Here is a 17,876-nt window from a genome sequence, read left to right on the forward strand (position 1 = left end):
TTATTGCTACGATCGGCTTAGACACTTTCTCATTTAAACCAAAATTACACACGCACACACACACACATACGCTTAAAACGCCTCGAGTTAGAGACAAACGCACATCACCTCAACACATGCTGAGTCGTCTTCCTAAGCCAAACGACAGAGAGGCAAGGTAAAGGCAATGATGAGAAGGAATAGGGAAGTGCAGTGGTGGGAGGGGAGTAACCGAAACCAAAGTCAGGACGCACAGCAACTGCCTTTGCTTACCGCAGACAAACTTTTGAAAATGGCGTAAAATGAGCGTTTGAGTGTTGCGTTACCTCGTGCGCGCAATCATTTAATTTCCGCCTCAAGGCGTCTACTGCTCCACATCCTTACATCCTTCCATCCACCCAGTTTCCCTTGCTCTTGCCTTTTACTTATACTCCTTAACTATATGTACTGTAGGAGCCTTTAGCTTGCTTTGCTCCTCTTATCTTCTCTTGTCCCGCCTTGTCTGTTTGCCTACCTCTCTGGCTGGCTGACTGTCTGTCTGTCTGTCTGCCTGTGTGTGTTTGTATGAGTGTGTATTAAATAAATACACTTACCAAGTTGATATACCTTTAAACCGAATAATGTAAACCACTTAAAACTCGGCAATAACAACAAGCAAAATTTATGCAACATTCGCTAAAGCAGAAGGAAGGCCTTCTCAGATGACGCTGTCGGGCAAATTAGGTTGCCTCTGCCGCCTCTTGGTGTCGGCATTGGCATTGGCAATCGTCGTCTTCGTCGTCCTCCTCATGATCGTTGTTGTTGTTGTTGTCGGTTGGGATATAATGCCTTAAGGTATTATGTGTCCAAATTGTGTTGCTTGCTCAAATAACTTTTAAATTAAAGCCAAAGGGCGCTAACTGCAAATGTCTGCATACCAAAAACACAGTTTTTCACACACCGAACACAGAAACAGCACAATTTTTGTAATCAATTTTCGTCTTGTGGTCGGAAAACCCAAAAACTGGACAACCAGACAGATAGACACGCAGACAGACACAACCACCACGGGGTGGCCGCAGGACTCTAGAAGCTTAAACCACTTGAGTGAGACAAATTCATGGCATTACTTTGGACCACTTTAAGTTGCAATTTCAAGTGAATTGGATATGAATAAATTTTGTAAACGACATACAATTGTGCACTGTAAGAAATTTAGTAAACCGATTATCGACAACTCAAAAAGATATAAGAACTATTTTAGTATAATTATTGTTTCTAAGCAATCGATAAAAGATGTTCCATTCTAGAAAGAGATCAAAATAAGTACAACTCTAAGTTACCTGTTAGTTATTATTAAGAGATGAGGTATATTCGTTTCGAACCAAATATGTGCGTTGAATTAACTAATCTAATTTATGCTCAGAGAATATTTCAATTTAGTCTTGTTTTCTACACTGATTTATTTTAGTGTATCGGTTGCATCAGCATATAGTGTAAGACAAATTCAAGTTTATCATAGTGTGTAAGTTTTAATTAAAATATTGTGCTACTAGACGACGACACTGGACGACGACAATCAGGACACGCCACCTAAACTGCTACTATGGTGTTTTTTTATTTTAGTTTTGTTTTGTTTTGTCTTGTTTTGTTTACCCCTCCGTGTCGTTCTCTTATTATTATTATTTGCATCGCTAAACGACAGTCAAAGTCAAAAGCAAATAAAAAAAAGAAGAAATTCCTGCTGCTTCTGTTGGTAGTTTTTAATCAACAACAGAAGTCAACAGTTGCCAACTGGCAACCAACTTTGACTTGCAAATCATTACAGACGTAACTCAAACAATTAGTGGCAGCTGCCAACAAACTGCAAATGAAGTGCAGATGAAGAGCAAGCAAGGAGGATGAGGAAAGGAATGCAAAATGAAATGGGCAAAACCAAGTGCAAAAGGGTGACAGGAGTAAAAAATCAAATGAAATGTCGCTGACAATGTCAGAAGCAGAAGCAGCAGCAACAACAACAACAACAACAACAATAAAAACAACAACAACAACAACAATTGAGATTGAGATTGAGTTGACAATCAATCGATGGTCTGATGCATTTTATTTGTTTTGTGCTAAAAACGAACAAACTATTTGTTGAGTCTGGCAAACGTGCAATGCAAATGCAATTGCTGATGCAAATGCAATTGCAATGCGATGCAATGCAATGCGATGCGATGGGAATGCAAATGTCAATGTCATTAAAGCGCCACTGAGAGGATTTAACATATAAATCTGGCAAATGGCCAGGGACAGCGGCTAAAAAATGCAATTAAATGCGTAAGTCGTTGGTGGCAGTCGGCAGTCTCCTAGCATAGACTTTGGCCAGGACTTAATTAACAAATAGAAAGGCAAAGTCAAAACCTTGGGCCCAGACACACAGGCAAAGTGAATGAACGCTGAAGCAGAGGCCCAGTCCAGCCTCCTGGCTGGCACAGTAGGCGCGGCAAGCACTTTCTGTGTGTGTGTGTGTGTGTACAGAATGTTTTTGAAAAGCAAATGGAAAAAATGATATAAAAATACACACACCCGCACACATAGGAAATGGCGAGGGAGACTGAAAGGGATAGAATCACACAACGTTGGCAATAAATGCAGCTTCAGAGAGACCCAGTCGGGAATCACAGTTGAGATACATTTTTTTGCATTTCTTTTTCGTTTGTTTTTTTTTTTTTATGGTAGTAGAACGCCCGCAGCATTGGCATTGGCGAGCCCAACGAACCAAACACCCAGCCAACAGGCATGAGGCTGGCAGAGCAGCCTCTTCAGGCTCCTGGCTTTCAACAAGTTCAATTACCTTCCGTTTGATGGCAGCGGAAATCCGTCCAATGTCCATGAAATTTGCGGCGTTGGATTGCCGGCTGCGGAGCATTTCAAGCTCACAGCTGGTCCCGGTTGCAATGTCTGCTCGATGAAGCTATAGAGCAATACAGGCGGAGCATCTGTGCGGGAGAGATTGAGACAGATGGAGGCAAAACATATATATAGAGATTGAAAAGAAGGGGAAAAACGAGTGGAGGTCACATTAATATTTTAAGCATAGGCAAAAAACCAATTCTAGCGCTTTGGCTCAGTTGAAATTGTGGCTACGTACCTCCTAGCTGAAGCTCGGCTGTGGCCTGAAATGTATCACCCTCGGGCCTTCGGACCACACACTGATACATGCCGCGATTCTCGCGACTAACACGGGGCACCACCAATGTATCCTCAATGCGACCGGATGAGGGCAACTGTCGTCCATCCTTATACCAAAGAATATTCTGCATACCAACTGGGCTGCCATTGCTCGTTACCAGGCACCGAAACTCAGCAGTTCCGCCCATATGCACGCTAAGGACATTCGGTGAGATTTCCACTTGTATGGGCGTGGCAACAGTCAACCGCAATTCGGCACTGGCCTCGCCACCCACATTGCTGGCGGTGCACTTGTAGACACCGGAATCCTCGCCAGTCACTGCCTCAATGGCCAAAATGGGGCCAAGCAGACGTACACGCGGACCACTCAAAACGGGCAAGGGTCCAGGGCCATTGTGGGTATACCAACTGTAAGATGAGATGAGAACAAAAACAACCTTTTATCACATACGAGTTTGATATAATGAAATCAATTAGATGAATTCGAAAATCCATTTCCCCCATATTGACTAATTTGAACAAAAAATTGCAGAAAAATGCTTTTTGTTGATTTATACTTTAAAAGTGTTTTAAAAGTAAGTTCAAGGTTTATCGTTAGGTTTGCTTTTGTCTTTGATACTGTCTCGCTCATTACTCGTTAATCCTTGGAGCCTTCAACATCTCTCCACTTCAAAAACCTCAACCCCCCGCTTCCTTTGCTCTATTAATTATGAAATGGCAACATTTTCTCTATCCCCATCTCTTTCTCTCTCTCTCTCTTGCTTGTTGTGTCTCTGTCAGTCTCTTTACCTTTTGCATTTTGCTGTGGCAATCTATCCATCTATCCTGCCACTGATGTCTGGTTTTTTTCTCCCCAATAGATTCTTTTTGTTTTCCCATCAACATGCCGGTCGTCTGGCAGTTGCAACTCTTCTTCCTCTGCAGATATATCTCGGTCCTTTTTTGTTTCTGTTGTTTTCTGTTACGTTTTATTACTTGCCTGCTTATCAAAGCGTAATTATGTGTGCATATACTAAGTATGTTATATGTCTGGTTCTGGCTATGGTTCTGGTTCTCGTCTGATGCATCATTACCTATGCCTTTGTCTCTAAATGCTTGTATGATCAACATGGCGTATACATAATACTATGTACGCATATTAAGCACACGCCATGTTGACAGACCATGGAGAAAGTTCTGCAAAGCGCGCATAGACAAACAATTTCAATGTTTCCAACACTATTTATTAGCGCGTCGCCGGCTTATTTATTTCCAAACTAAATACTTTTCAACCCACCTCCAGCCTCAACTTCTTCTGCGTTCCAATTAACCCACACATAGCAAACCAAACAGCCATAAGATGGCACTAATAACTATGGCACTCAAATAGTTGATGGAGCAGTTGTAGGTAAAGACAAAAGCAGAACCACCACCCACCCTCAGCCTCCTGTCAACGTCAAAAAGTTTTGCCGGGAATGTGTGCTAAATCTCTCAGTGTCTATTCCCCTTTCCCCTCTTTTTCTCTCTCACTCGCTCTTGTAACATCGATTTATGGCAACAAATATATGGGTAGGTAGGAAACTAGATAGCATACCTGTATTCGGGCGAAGGACAACCCTGAGCCACGCATAACAGAACCGCTCCTTCATCCTGTGATACCTGAACATGAGCCGTGTGCTCTACCACGCTGGGTGAGATGATGCCGCGATGTGCTGTAGTAGTAGTAGCCAAATATATGACATTGGTTACACCATATTTGTGGTGTGTGTGTGGTAGGTATACTCACAATTAATACGCAGTCGCGTAGGTGAGCTGACAACAACCTGACGTGTGAGACGATGCATGCTGCGACAGCGAAAGGATTGCGATTCATCGCTCTCCTGCAGATTGTGGATAAGCAGTTCGCCAGTAGGGAGCAAATGGAATTTGCCATCTGGGAATAGAAAGAATAGAAATAATGCATATATATTTTATGTGTCTGATGAAAAGAAGGATTTTCTTTCCAATTTGAAACGATCCTTCAATGTTAGTTATCTCTTTGAAGAGTTAAAATGGCTTGAAGCTATTTCAAGGCAAGGCTCGCACAACTCATAGTTGCACCTTAGTTGAGATGAGTATGAGAGGGTTAAGGCAAGTTAAAAGCGCTTCTCAAATTGCTAAAGGACAATGTTAATTATGCATCAAAGCACACGAGAGAGGCAGTTGGAATAGAAGGAAGCAGAAGCAGCACCAGCACAAGTAGATGCAGTAGGGGACTGAGGCAGACAGAAGCGTTGGAAATGGTAGTTAAGCAGGCAAACATGTGAGAGAGGCAAATACTGCAAACAAACAATGCACTTTGTTGGCTTGGTAAGCCGCTGCCACTACCAGTAAAACGGTGGCTTCTACAAGGCACAAGGATGCCAGACAGTGACGAAGCTCGTTTCAGTTTGCCTCGTCAGCACCAGCAGCAGCAGCAGCAGGAGCGACAGACGACACACAGAGACGAAGTTTCCTTCCTACCTTCTCCCTCTGCACTTGCAGTAATGCTCGCCTACTTCACCCAACGGGGCTGGTCCGTTTCGTTACTTACCGCCTTGCAACGAGGGATAGATGTAGATAGCGGGTTCATGAACCCAGGAGACCACTCGAACCAATTCCTTGACAAACGTAGGCACCACACAACGCAAAATGGCAGTGCATCCCCGCGATGCAGATAATACCTCCACATCCACTTTATAGGCCTGTGCCACAACTGCAAAAAAACGAAAACGACAAAAAATGGGATAGATGTGTATAAATTATTATGATGACTATTATTTTTATCAAGTTGATAGAAGAGATGGTGCAGGAAAGACTATACTTATATGGTTGCTTACCTGCTCTCACTTGCACATCCCGAGACACAATGCGACCCACCGAATTGCTGGCTATGCATCGATAGATCGTATTGTGAATATCCTGATGATAGGCAGCCGCTGCAAATGGCATCAGAACCAGTGTGCCATTTCTGAGAACGCGTCGCACACCATGAATTTCGGTGACCGCTGTGCCATCCGCATGGACCCAATCGATTGTCGGCTGTGGACTACCAGAGGCAGAGCAATCTAGCCAGCCTCCCGATGAATTTGAGAACTCAACGCGTCCCGGCGGTTCCATAACGAATCCGGGACCACGTAAATGTGTTTCGAAGGGTTCGCTGTAGGTGGCATCTGCAATGAATCAAAATTTGTGTGTGTAAGAAAAAGATGAAATTATGACATGGCAATGTCTCTCTTTCTCTCTCCCGCTCACTTCTTCATTTTGAATGAAACAGATGAAAATCCTTAAGAGTTGGCCATCAAATATTTTTGTTATTTCGATGTTCTTTTTTTTTTGTGGTAACAATCCTAAAAGCCTATCAAATGTATGTAGAAATTATTTAATGCTTATGAAATAACCATAAACTGCCTACGGATCAATGGTGGGTCATCAAACATATGAAACAAATATCGAATATCTCTCTATAGTCTCTACGTCTAGCTGTCCCTTTAATAAGCATTTAAATTTATTATAATGCAAAACAGAATGAGAATTCAGCCGAAAGCGTTTTCCATTTCTCGCAAGCAAACAGATTTGTGCCTTATCTTAAATTGGAATAACATTTTTGTCTTTAGCTTCTGCTGCGAGGTTCTCGAACAAACCCTTCACAATCCACAAAACCCAGACCCTTTCATTTCAGCCCCACCTCTCCCACGATGTACATACATACATATATATTTGTATATACGTATATACTTCTCAAATTGACATTTCGCTTCATATTCCACATGAATGCGCCTCGGCTGTCTGCCACCCAAAACGGGTGGGTGACTTCCCCTGCGGCGCTGTGCAAATCCTTGCAACTCGTTCAATCTCTCCAACCAGCCGACGACTTCCATCCTTTCCTCCGCTCCCTACACGTCCGTCTCCAGCAAGCCATTGTGTCTGCAATTAGAGTTGTTTTTTGTTTTTTTTTTTCTTCCTTTTTTTGTTTTGTTTTGTTCTTTTTGGTTTTTTGTGTATGGTTTTTGTTGTGCCTGGCCAGGCGCTTTTTGTTTTATGCTCGACAGCATGGATTTTTATGTTACTTCTTTCTGGTTTGGTTTGGTTTTTGTTTTCTTCCCATATATATTTTTTTTTTTGCTTGTTTCTTTTAGTTCGTTCCATTTCGTTGCCGTTGTGTTTTCCCCGCTGATTTCATGGCTCCCACATCCACATCCTGGTCCAAGACGACAGAGACTGCGGCGTCGGTGGTCTAAAGAGGGCGGTGTGTGAGGTGGGTGGAGGACGCAGGGCAGCCACTGGGCTAGGCCATAAAATTATTGCAAGTATGCCTTGAGTATGCTTGGCACTCGTTTCATCTACATCTGTATGTGCGTGTGTGTGTTTTACGAGCAGTGTGTGATTGTGTGAGTGTGCACATCCACTTGTAGGCATTTTTCTCTTCTTTTTTTTTGTATTCTTTCCTGTAAAAACAAAAAATCTACGCTTCCAGCGTTCCGCTTTCCTGAATCCATCCCAACTGGTATTTTGCATTCATTTTTGTTTGTTGTTTTTATTTTGCTCTTCACTCAAATGACGAATTCAAAATTCATGCGAATTTTTTCTTCTAGACTGTGCGCTACATTTGGCTTCTATATTCATACATGATAAATGGGTCTCTTAGTTAACCCACGAAATTGGTAAATCTATCTAGAATTTAATTGCCATTAGCATTTTTTGTAGCTTGTCTGCGATAACCTTTGGAAAGGGTATTTGGGTTTGGTTCAATAACTTTCATTGGGTAAGATTCATTTGTCATGTGAAAAAATTGTAAACTTGCGATCTGTTCCAGATTCAATTTCATTGTTTTAACGATTGATTAATACATCTCCGATTCGTTTGCTGAAAGTGTATGAAATGCCCATTTTTCTTTTATATTTTATAATGCCTTTAAAGCTGAGTTACTACTGTTTTCATTCTACAGTTTCTAATATATGTATGAACATGGAAAAACAATGATCTGACTTGTTATCCAGTTTTTGATGATCGATTCTAGTTAACTAAGCAATCTTAGCAGATATTATATTACGTATTTCGAAGTGCATTTATACTGTCACCGTTTGTAACCCTAAAGTGGGGGACATTGGTCTGCTGCACCACCGCTCATCATAGCTTTACCCCGGTACTCTTTCCCCTTATTATCACACAACACTTCTTTGCTTTGGCTTGCATTTCCGCTCGTTTTGTGTCGTACATTTCATTTCGAATGTGTTTCTCATCCACTTGGCGATCCTTAAGGGGTTGCTTTGCCAAGCTTCTCAGACATTACATACTTGGGTTTTTTTGCACATACTCCTAAGCCTTCCCTTTGCCTCCACCATCTGACTTATACATATTTATGTATGTATGTGTATGAATATGTTTTTTTCTCTCCGTTTTTTTGCGCCCTTTTGGCACTTTTGAAAATTATTTCATAGCCTGCAGACGAGAGTCGCATTGAAGCAGTTGGGTAAATTTATGAGCTCGCTATACTCGTGGTAAAAGTAATATTTATAATGATCCATTTGAAGTTTTTGGCCAGTTTTAAAGAGCCAAGCTTCGGAAATTTTTATCCAAATGGCGAATATGGTGGGCCGAACAGTGTATAAACCCAGACCCGAAAAAACGGAAATTCAATTTTACATGCTCAGAAAAACAATCGCAGGGGGCTGGGAGTAAAATCTAGGCCCATACCTACGCCCCAGTCCCAGAAGCAAGTCAATAATGTCTGTGCCACAGGAAAACAAGAAAAGAAAAAGGCAAGCAAAACTTGAAAGAACTTAAAGCGTTTACAGGCCAACGCGCAACGACCAACAACAAGGACAACAAACAGAAACCGAATAATAATTGTAAATAACTTTATTTTCTTTTACCATTTTTCTTCTTTTACTTCTGGGCGTCCTTTTTGTTATGCTAGAGCAAGATGTTTACCAGCTGGCCCTTTAAAGCCAAGACCGATGGGCAAAGGCCGCAAAAAGGACGACTGTAAAGTTAAAATCTTTGCTGCGCAAATTGTTTTCGAAAAAAAACTGAATAAATCGAAGAGAAATAAAAAAAATTCAACATATTCGATTTGCTAGTCGTCTAAGCGATACCCTTTAACATGTAATGGATAGCTTCCCACATTCAGACACTCTCAATAAATGGAATCTTCTTATATTAACATACGATTTCTAAAGATAAAACTAAAACTAACAGCACAACTATTTTATCTCGACTAATAGCAAATCCTTAAAACATATAATATTGGTGGTCTAAGGAAAAAACTATTTGCTTGCTGGCTACAGGGTACATGATTGGTGGAGAAAGATAAGAAACTTTAGCTGGGACTCGCATTGAAATACTTTCCTCTAGATTATACTAAATGACATGGATTTTAGACTGGCTAAATCTAGCTGAACTAATACTATATCTCTGATTAATCGTAAATTGCTATCCCAGCTTTAAGTTACTGTTGCTCGCCACACTCATTCTCCAGGCTCTCGTTCACTTAAAATGAAATGCTTCCAACCCATTTCATTATTTGCCATCTGTTATTTTCTGGAGCCATGCCAACACACTCACACCGAGACACACTCAGTGGCTCACACACACAAACACACAGAACATTGGTTTTTTGTTTTTTGCTAAACTTTTCTTGGCTCGCACTTCATTAATCCTGCAACAAATTAAAGCGTTTGTCATAAAGGGTTTAAAACACAATCAATCACAAGCTTGCCCTTTTCGTCTGCCCCTCGTCGCCCGCATTTTTGTAAACTCTCTTACTGTCTGTAACTCTCTATACTGCTCTCCATAATTTTTCATAATTTTCTTGTCATATAAAGATTTTGTTTTGCTTGTTTGCCGTTGATTTTAAATAACGTATTATATTTTATGTTTATCTGCATGAAAAGGAAATAACAACGTCAAAAAAAAAAAAACAGGAAAAGAGCAACAGAAATCAGCTTACCTCTGGCCCTGCCCCTTTGCTCCTCTTAACCACGACCTCCTCCACCTATCCATACAGACACCCTTCATGCCCCAAAGTGAAATGTGTGAGCTTAGACATTGAGTAACAATTTCATTTGCATATTTTTCATTTTTATTCAAGCTTCAAGCGAGGGTGCGAAAATGTATACTATATTATATATATAGATATGTATGTATATATACTATACTGATATATTTATTTGGTAAGGGAATATTTGTAGGGGAATATCTATGTATGTATGTATGGAATTTTTATAATTTGCTGAGGCAAAAAATATGAATGCCAGTTGCTATTGCTATCATAAAATGAAAACTGCCAGAAAGTAAGTGAGAGACAACAGGAGAGAAAGTATGGAATGAGAGGTAGGGAGGAAGTTAGGGAAAGCTAGGGCAGTGAAAATTGGAAAATATCAAATTTCCTAACGTTTTTTTTTTTTCTTCCATACACATATCCTCCTCTCTCTCTCTCTCTCTCTCTCTCTCGCCCCTGCTCTGTCTCTTTTTAACACAACTACCATTTATTTGGAAAGGTCGATCGAGTGGCTCTGTATCTGACACATTTCATTAGGCTGTCCTGCACAGAAGAGAGCTGAACTGAGCAGCTAGTTGAGGGTCTAGAGTCGAGAGGTTGCCGACTATAGGGGCGGTGAGGAGGAGGACTGTTTCTATGGCATAAATTGACGCCTGGTTTTTATCATAAGGCAATTTCATATTATGTATACGCATTTTTGGCTTTAGTTTCTGTGTGTTGTTATGACCCGGCATTTTATGGCTTTTGGCTGGCTGCTCATAAAGCGACCAAGTCATTTGCACTTAGTTTTGGCTCCTCTACACTGTGAGACAGAGACACAGGACAAGAGAGTGTGACTGAGATAGCGAGACAGGAAAGACATAGAGTCGTATCATAAATTATGATAACAACACTTTTTCTATAAATGTCCATAAATTTAAATAAGTTTTATGTCTATATGCGGCTCAATTTCGTCTAGGTAGGGAAAAAGAATGTGTTTTAAATGGTCATCAAATAATCGCTGAAACCGCATACTAAGAATTATTGCTTAATTAAAGCGATTAAACGGAAGCGAGGAACAAAATGAGAAGAGTGGTTAAAAGCATTTGATACGCATTAGAAAATTCACTTATCTCACCTAGATTAGTGTAGTTTGAAAAGTGATCATAGGTTTCATATTTTTTATCAAGTCTGAATTTCTGATCATAAGGGGTAACCTTAATACCTACTGAGTGCGTCCATGGTGAATTTCTTTCTAGTTAGAAAACTCTTTTTGGCTTATTTTCTTTTTGCATATTTCTGGGCGCAAATCCCCATAAAATCCCCGTCGAGCCTTAATGCTTCTTTCTTTTGTTTTATGCATCAACCATAATAAGTTTTTCTGATAACAACAATACAAACACCGCACAAAAATATGCCGACAGCTGTTGATGCCGCCCTACCCAACCTTCGGCCGCACATATATTAGATAAACACACGCAAGTTATAAAACACAAAAGGGAAAAAACGAAGAAACTGTAAGCATACTTTGAGGCGCGTGCCAAGCAATTTTTTGGTAGGAAAACGAAAAAGAATAAAAAAAACATACAACAAGATAAGATGCCACAGATGAAGCCGGCAGGCCAGGCTTAAGAGTTTTTTTGGTAAGAGAGTTTGAGTGCGTATGGGGGAAGGCGGGCAGAAATGAAGAGTGTGGGAGAGTGGTAGAGAGGGGGGTCTGGGGTAAATACCTACCGAAATTGAGCAGCAAACAAATCACAAAAAGGCGGCTACTAATCCACATGTTTCCGGTTTTGTGTTTTGATTTTGTTTCGACTTTCAGTTGATGCAATTTTGATTTATGTGTATATATTTATTTTTTTTTTTTTTTTTGTTTACGTGGTTGGAGGGGTGGGGATGGGGATTTTTTTTGTTGGTTTTGTACGATTAATGTGTGATTTAGGCAGTGTCGTTTTGGTTTGGTTGTTGTTTATATTTTCTTGAGCTACGTTTACATCTCCAATACACAGGGTATCCGTTGGCTTTTTAATTTTTGGCACAATTTTGAAATCTTTTATCTTTTATATTTTGTAAATTCTTCAAAATTTGTTTCCTTTTGGGTGAAATTTCTACTTTGATTTTGTTGATGTTTGATTATGTTTAATGGTATGAGATTTCTGGAACCTTCACTTTATTGCCGGCACTTTTCAAAAAATAGAGAAACACACACACACATATGCACACCGACGCACACGGCAGACACAGACAGAGACAGAAACGCGCGACAGGCAAGCAGAAGCATTTGGCACACTCCCGTCCAGGCAACTGAATGGCTGCAAGGACCAAACTTGACTGTGATGCCTGTGTGTTGTTTTAGGATGGCCAAGTGAAAGTTATCAACATGATATGCTGCACTCTCTAGGGGAAGCGAGGGCCTACTCTTTCTTTCTTTCTTCTCTCTTTAGGGGCCAGCTTTCTCTCTTCGGTTGCCTATTCTCACCACACACACATTACAAAACACACCATATACCACCATTCAGGCACTCGCACTAGCCACTCACTGCTCGTTTCAATGATTGCCGATTGCCGATTGCCAATTGCCGTTTGCCATCGAGTTGCATTTTTTTTTTTCATCCGCCAGAGCCGTGCGTATCCTCCGAGCCTCGAACAGCAACTGCTCGACAAATGCCACTGAGGTGACTTAGGTTCTCTCTCTGTGTGTGTGTGTGTGTCTGTTTGTGTATATTGACGCATGCGTACCACAATTTGTTGTCTGTGGTTAGGCACGAGACGCTCTACGAACAGCTGTGTTATTGCTGGCTGACTCTATGTTTACACTAGTCGGTGAAACATGATGGGTTTGGCGGGACGGGTAAAGGGGCGGCATAATTCCATGCGTGAGCGCCTTGCCTAAATGTTTCAATTATTTCGATCACACTGAAATTGAGTGGCGTAAGAGAGAGAGAGAGAGAGAGAGAGAGAGAGAGACAAAGCGTATCTCTTAAAAGTTCGCTTTCAATACTTGAATATTTAATTATGTTAAATAAATTAATTAATTGTTGACTTTGTCATTATTTCAGATTTGATTTTTTTTTCATTTTTTAAATAATAATTCTTGTGCATGGCCTTGAAAATTTCAAATTCAATTTCAATTTACTTGATGGTTCTATAACAATGGAAGCTCACATTTAATGGACTCCAATTTATGTATATTTGCATAATTTACTTGGCATATTATGCAGACAATTTCACACTTAAGACCTTGTTGTCTGCCTGCGCATAAATATAGACTACATTTTTCTCTTTGCCTACTTTTTGCTGCCTACTTTTTTGTGTTTCTTCCTTCTTTGGCATACTCAGCTAATGAGCATCAAGGGAAATTATGGCAAAACAAGATAGAAGCAGTGGCAGCAATACCAACAGGAAAAAAAGTGCCACCAGCAGCACCAACAGTCATTGAGCATTTTGGACCCTGCCCAAAAAATCATAATTACTTACTTAGCCTAAAAGCATGCTGCATATAATTTTTTTGTTCCTGACATGGTTTCGCCAATATTTTTTATCTTGTTTTCTCCCTCTCGTTTCTGGTTTCATTTGAGGACGACGCGTGAATGCGTAAAAAGTGTGCGAGAAAGAGAGCTAGAATAAACCGCAGTCACAGCCGCTGACACACATTAGCCACGGCAAGGACGGCAGCAGCCGCAACAATATCAACAACAACAACAACAATAAAACATAAGCCAAAAACGTGTTTGTTTGCCAAATTTATTGCTGGTCCTGTTCACATTTCCCACAGCAACCGAAGAAACAACAGCAGCAACATTTCTATATATGTATGTACGTATGCACATATATATGAGTGTGTAGCGTAAATGTGTGTGTGTGTGTATGTGTTTTTCTCTTTCTATCTATTGCTAGCTTTTTCTCCCCCTTTCTCTCATCTACTCAGTGTCTCTATGTATGCGTGTCGGTGTTGTTACTAATGACAACGACACCGCGTCGCGCATCAACGAACGACACCAAAAAGTCATTGACTCATTGAGTTTTGTCCGTGTATGGGTGTTGGTGTTGCTCTATGTGTATGTGTGTGGCATCCCTTGTTACCCACCCACCCATCTACCCACCCACCTCTCCTCATCTTCCGCCTCATGGCCACAACAGAGCAAAACACTCTTTGGCTCAAGCAGCGTGAGCTTGTTTGTTTGCTGGTTGGTTCGTTGGTTGGTTGGTTGGTTGGTTGCCGCCCGCCTGCGTGTCTACACACGTAGCAAACATCAACAGCCACCCAGCCCCCAACCTACCCCAACCCACTCAACCACCCACCCACCTGGTACGCCCCCTTTTGTATCTCTTTTTGGCCCCCCCAAACGTAGACCTCCTTCTCTTCCCACCATTCCATCATCATTAGACATTGTCAGGTGGGACTTGCTGGCACTTTTGCTTCTATGTATGTAGATGTAGCACTCTGTGTGCCAAAACAGCGGCAACCTAACGAGCCGGCATCATAAAACAAAAGGCGGTCATGGACGTAACCGTAGCCAAACTAAACCAAGTGACCAAAATGAACAGTGGCCTGATTTTGGGAGTTTTGAATTTAAATTAAGGAGTAAAATGCGTAATCAAATTAAACTTGAACACTATAGATCAATTAAGTATAGCCAATGTCAATTTAAGGAGTCAGTGAAGGAAAATATTTAATGATTAAAAGATGTCCTGCCCCAAAGAGCTACTCTAGAAATCCAGCGCCAAACTCCTCTTCTTTCAATGGTGAGAAAGTATTTAATTCGATTCATTCTAATTCGTTTACTTTTGAATCCTTTCTTTTTGTTTCTAAAAGAATTGAATTCTGAATATGAAGAATGTTTCGAAAGTTAATGACTTATGATTTAGCTTAGATAAAGTGCAAATCTTATTGAATATTTCCAGTTTTCCAGCACTCTAAGCGCAGTGTTTGGGCCATTGTATGTATGGGAAGTCTCGGATTATGGTCATCATCATCATCATCATCATCAGATTCGCCTGTGGCCATTTGGTTACCCAATTCTATAAATCTACATAACAATTATGATGCCTGCTGATGCTGATGTTGATGCGGATGATGCCTGGGTAAGTATTAAAAACAATAACAAGCCCTACATCGGCTATGCCTATGTCCTTCTGTGAGATGCTTCTAACAATGCGTTCTGGGCAGTTGGGCAAGGAATAAAAAAAAAAAAAAGGAAAACAGTGAAAACCCGAACTATCTCTTTGCAGTGTGCGTTTTTGTTGTTGTTGCGTTGTTGGTTGTCCGTTTGCAGTTGTTTGGCGCGGCATTTATGCGCCTGTTTGCTCAGCGTTTTGTATGTAGGTCAACATTTGTACTCTATATGACTGACGTCAACATGGACTAGGCTCAGTCGAGAGTCCGTTCTCTCTCTCTCTCTTTCTCTCTCTGGCTTTCACTCACTATCTCTGTCTGCTCTATTCGGCCGCCTGTCGTCCGTTTCCGTTTCCCGTGTTTATGTTGTTGTTGTTGTTGATGTTGTTGTTATTGTTGCTGTTACACCTCACCCACACTGGCTGTCGCTCTAATTATTGTTCCAGTTATGTATAAGCCAACAGCATCAGGACCAGCAACAGCAGCTGACCCACCCAACCTAACCAGACCAAAACCCAGACTCCTTGTTTATCAGGAGCGAAGCCACACACACGAGAGTCACAACATTGACTTCTCTTTCGAAATTCGGACTTTGATTTTAGATCTGAATGTCTCAGTTAACTTGCTTTAATTATAAAATTAAGATTGCTCTGAAATGACTTTAAATAAATCTAAAGTCGTAAAACTTTTGTTTGGTAATTGCTTTTGTGCAAAAAGAGTAAATAAATATCTAATCCGTCCCTGAAATCATATGAATTGAGCGTTGTACATACGTACATAGACGGGTATGCATATATGCATATACATATATGTATGTATATATATAAATATACACGTACATATGTATGTATGTATATATGCAGCGCTATTGATTTTCATTTTTGCGTGTTTTACAACAAGCGTTGTGGCATTTTATTTGCGCTGTCATTGACAGCAGTTGCCACACATAGCCCAGCTATCCCCACTTACCTTCTCCGTTCGCAGCTTTGTGAACTATCCATCCATCTATCCATCCATCCAACCAAACAACCCGCCGAGCTGCATCCACAGCCAAAGATTCTTTTTTCGTTTTTTATTTTTTTTTTTGGGCGTTGTCCATTGCATTTTTAATTGGTATACACAGTTCTCTTTTCCCAGCTGCCCCCGCCATTTGGTATGTTTCCCATACCACAGTGCTCGCTGCTGTTGGTGCACTTGAAAAACGCAATCGTCAACGCATTTTACATGCTTTCCCCACGTTTCGGTATTTTTCATTCTTTTTTTTGTCGCAATTCCTTTGACAACATTGCAAACGTCATTCAACATAATTGCAGCCTTGAGGACGAAGGATGGAAATTCTTTTTCAATTCTCCCTCTTTCTGTGAGTGTGTGTTTTTTTTTCTCATTTTCTCATCATTTTTGTATTTTGCGTTGATTGTTTATTGATTTTTTTTGGCATGCATTTAGCATTTTTTTTTTTTTTTTTTTTTTTTAATGACTTTTTTTTACGCCAAGTTGTTACTTCATTAAAAATGTTGCATTTCAATTTTTTTTTTTTTTTTTGTTTCATTCTGTTGGTGGAATTTTTGAAGTGCCTGTCTGCACTCAAGATGAAATTGCAGATGGAGTTGAACTGGTTGTCAGCATGCATAAAGAGATTTCAATAAACTGATGATAAGACGGCAGAGTGCCAATGGGTTTTGGGGATGAGAATTGGAAGCGAGTTGAATGTGGGAGTGGGTGGTATAAGAAAAGAGGAACAAACATGGGGCAACAAAAGGAATCACATACATCATTACAATATTTACTCCCTCTTAACCTCTGTGATGTCAAGACAAAAGCTCAGCCTGCCTGCATGACAGTGGCAGCAACTGGAACATGGGACAGGGCGCTGGGCGCTGGGCGGGCAGGAAACGCATTTGCATGTAACACGTGAGCTTACAAAAGCCAAGTGACATTGTTTAGGTGGCATGGGCTGTTTGCAAGTGTAAGTGTGTGTATGTGTGTACGGATTGCGGGTTGTGAACCCTTCCAACCTCATGGCACACAAATTAAAGTGAGAGTGCAAGTGCGTGGTAGAAAGGGGCTAAGACTGAAAGAGGAGAGGGTTGATTCTGATGTTGATGTTTGAGTTAAGTCGGACGTGGATGCTGCCTCTGCAGCGCACGCCTCGACGCACAAACAAATTATGCAAAATGCATTTGCAGCCCACAAAACCTGTGAGCAGGGCAAAGAAAAGGAAGGGCGTTGAAAAAGATTGCATTGGAGTGAAGGAGAATGTGTGGGGTGGGGCATTAAATAATTAAGTTATATCTGTAACACTTGTTCAATGGCTTCGAATCGGCGATCTATTGGCAAATCATTAAATATGCATTGATTACTTTTCAATCGTTTCGTTTTCCGTTGTTGCTTACTTGCCTTTTTTGTTTGTGTTCCTTGTAGTACTTTTTTTCATTTCGTTTTTGTTTTATTGTTGCTATTGCTTTTTGTCTATGTATAGCAAACGGAAATGACTATGGCAAACAATTTGCCCAAGTAGTTGTTGAACATCTCGTATAAAGTTGGAACATTTGCCGAAAACTTTCAGCGAACGGAAATTGTGATGAAATTGCCAAACATAAATACATATCTAAAGACATGCTCGTATATAGACAAATGGCCGTTACT

The 17,876-nt window shown here is 40.7% G+C and overlaps 1 protein-coding gene across 11 annotated transcripts in view; it reads right to left on the reverse strand.

Moving 5' to 3' along the window:
- Dscam2 (Down syndrome cell adhesion molecule 2) overlaps positions 1–12,747 on the reverse strand; it is a 33,145-nt gene extending 20,398 nt beyond the window's left edge. For all 11 annotated transcript variants that reach the window (XM_068293151.1, XM_068293150.1, XM_068293143.1 and 8 more), the window contains exons 1-7: positions 11,849–12,747; positions 5,973–6,305; positions 5,687–5,848; positions 4,901–5,047; positions 4,709–4,826; positions 3,095–3,543; positions 2,798–2,942 (exon numbers count right to left, since the gene is read on the reverse strand). In XM_068293151.1, the coding sequence (XP_068149252.1) occupies positions 2,798–2,942; positions 3,095–3,543; positions 4,709–4,826; positions 4,901–5,047; positions 5,687–5,848; positions 5,973–6,305; positions 11,849–11,897 (1,403 nt within the window). In that variant the 5' untranslated portion in view covers positions 11,898–12,747. The remainder of the gene's footprint in view (positions 1–2,797; positions 2,943–3,094; positions 3,544–4,708; positions 4,827–4,900; positions 5,048–5,686; positions 5,849–5,972; positions 6,306–11,848) is intronic.
- Between the last annotated feature and the right edge of the window lie 5,129 nt (positions 12,748–17,876).

This window comes from Drosophila tropicalis, unplaced genomic scaffold, assembly GCF_018151085.1.
Source record: "Drosophila tropicalis isolate 14030-0801.00 unplaced genomic scaffold, ASM1815108v1 contig_694, whole genome shotgun sequence".
Lineage (NCBI taxonomy): Eukaryota > Metazoa > Arthropoda > Insecta > Diptera > Drosophilidae > Drosophila > Drosophila tropicalis.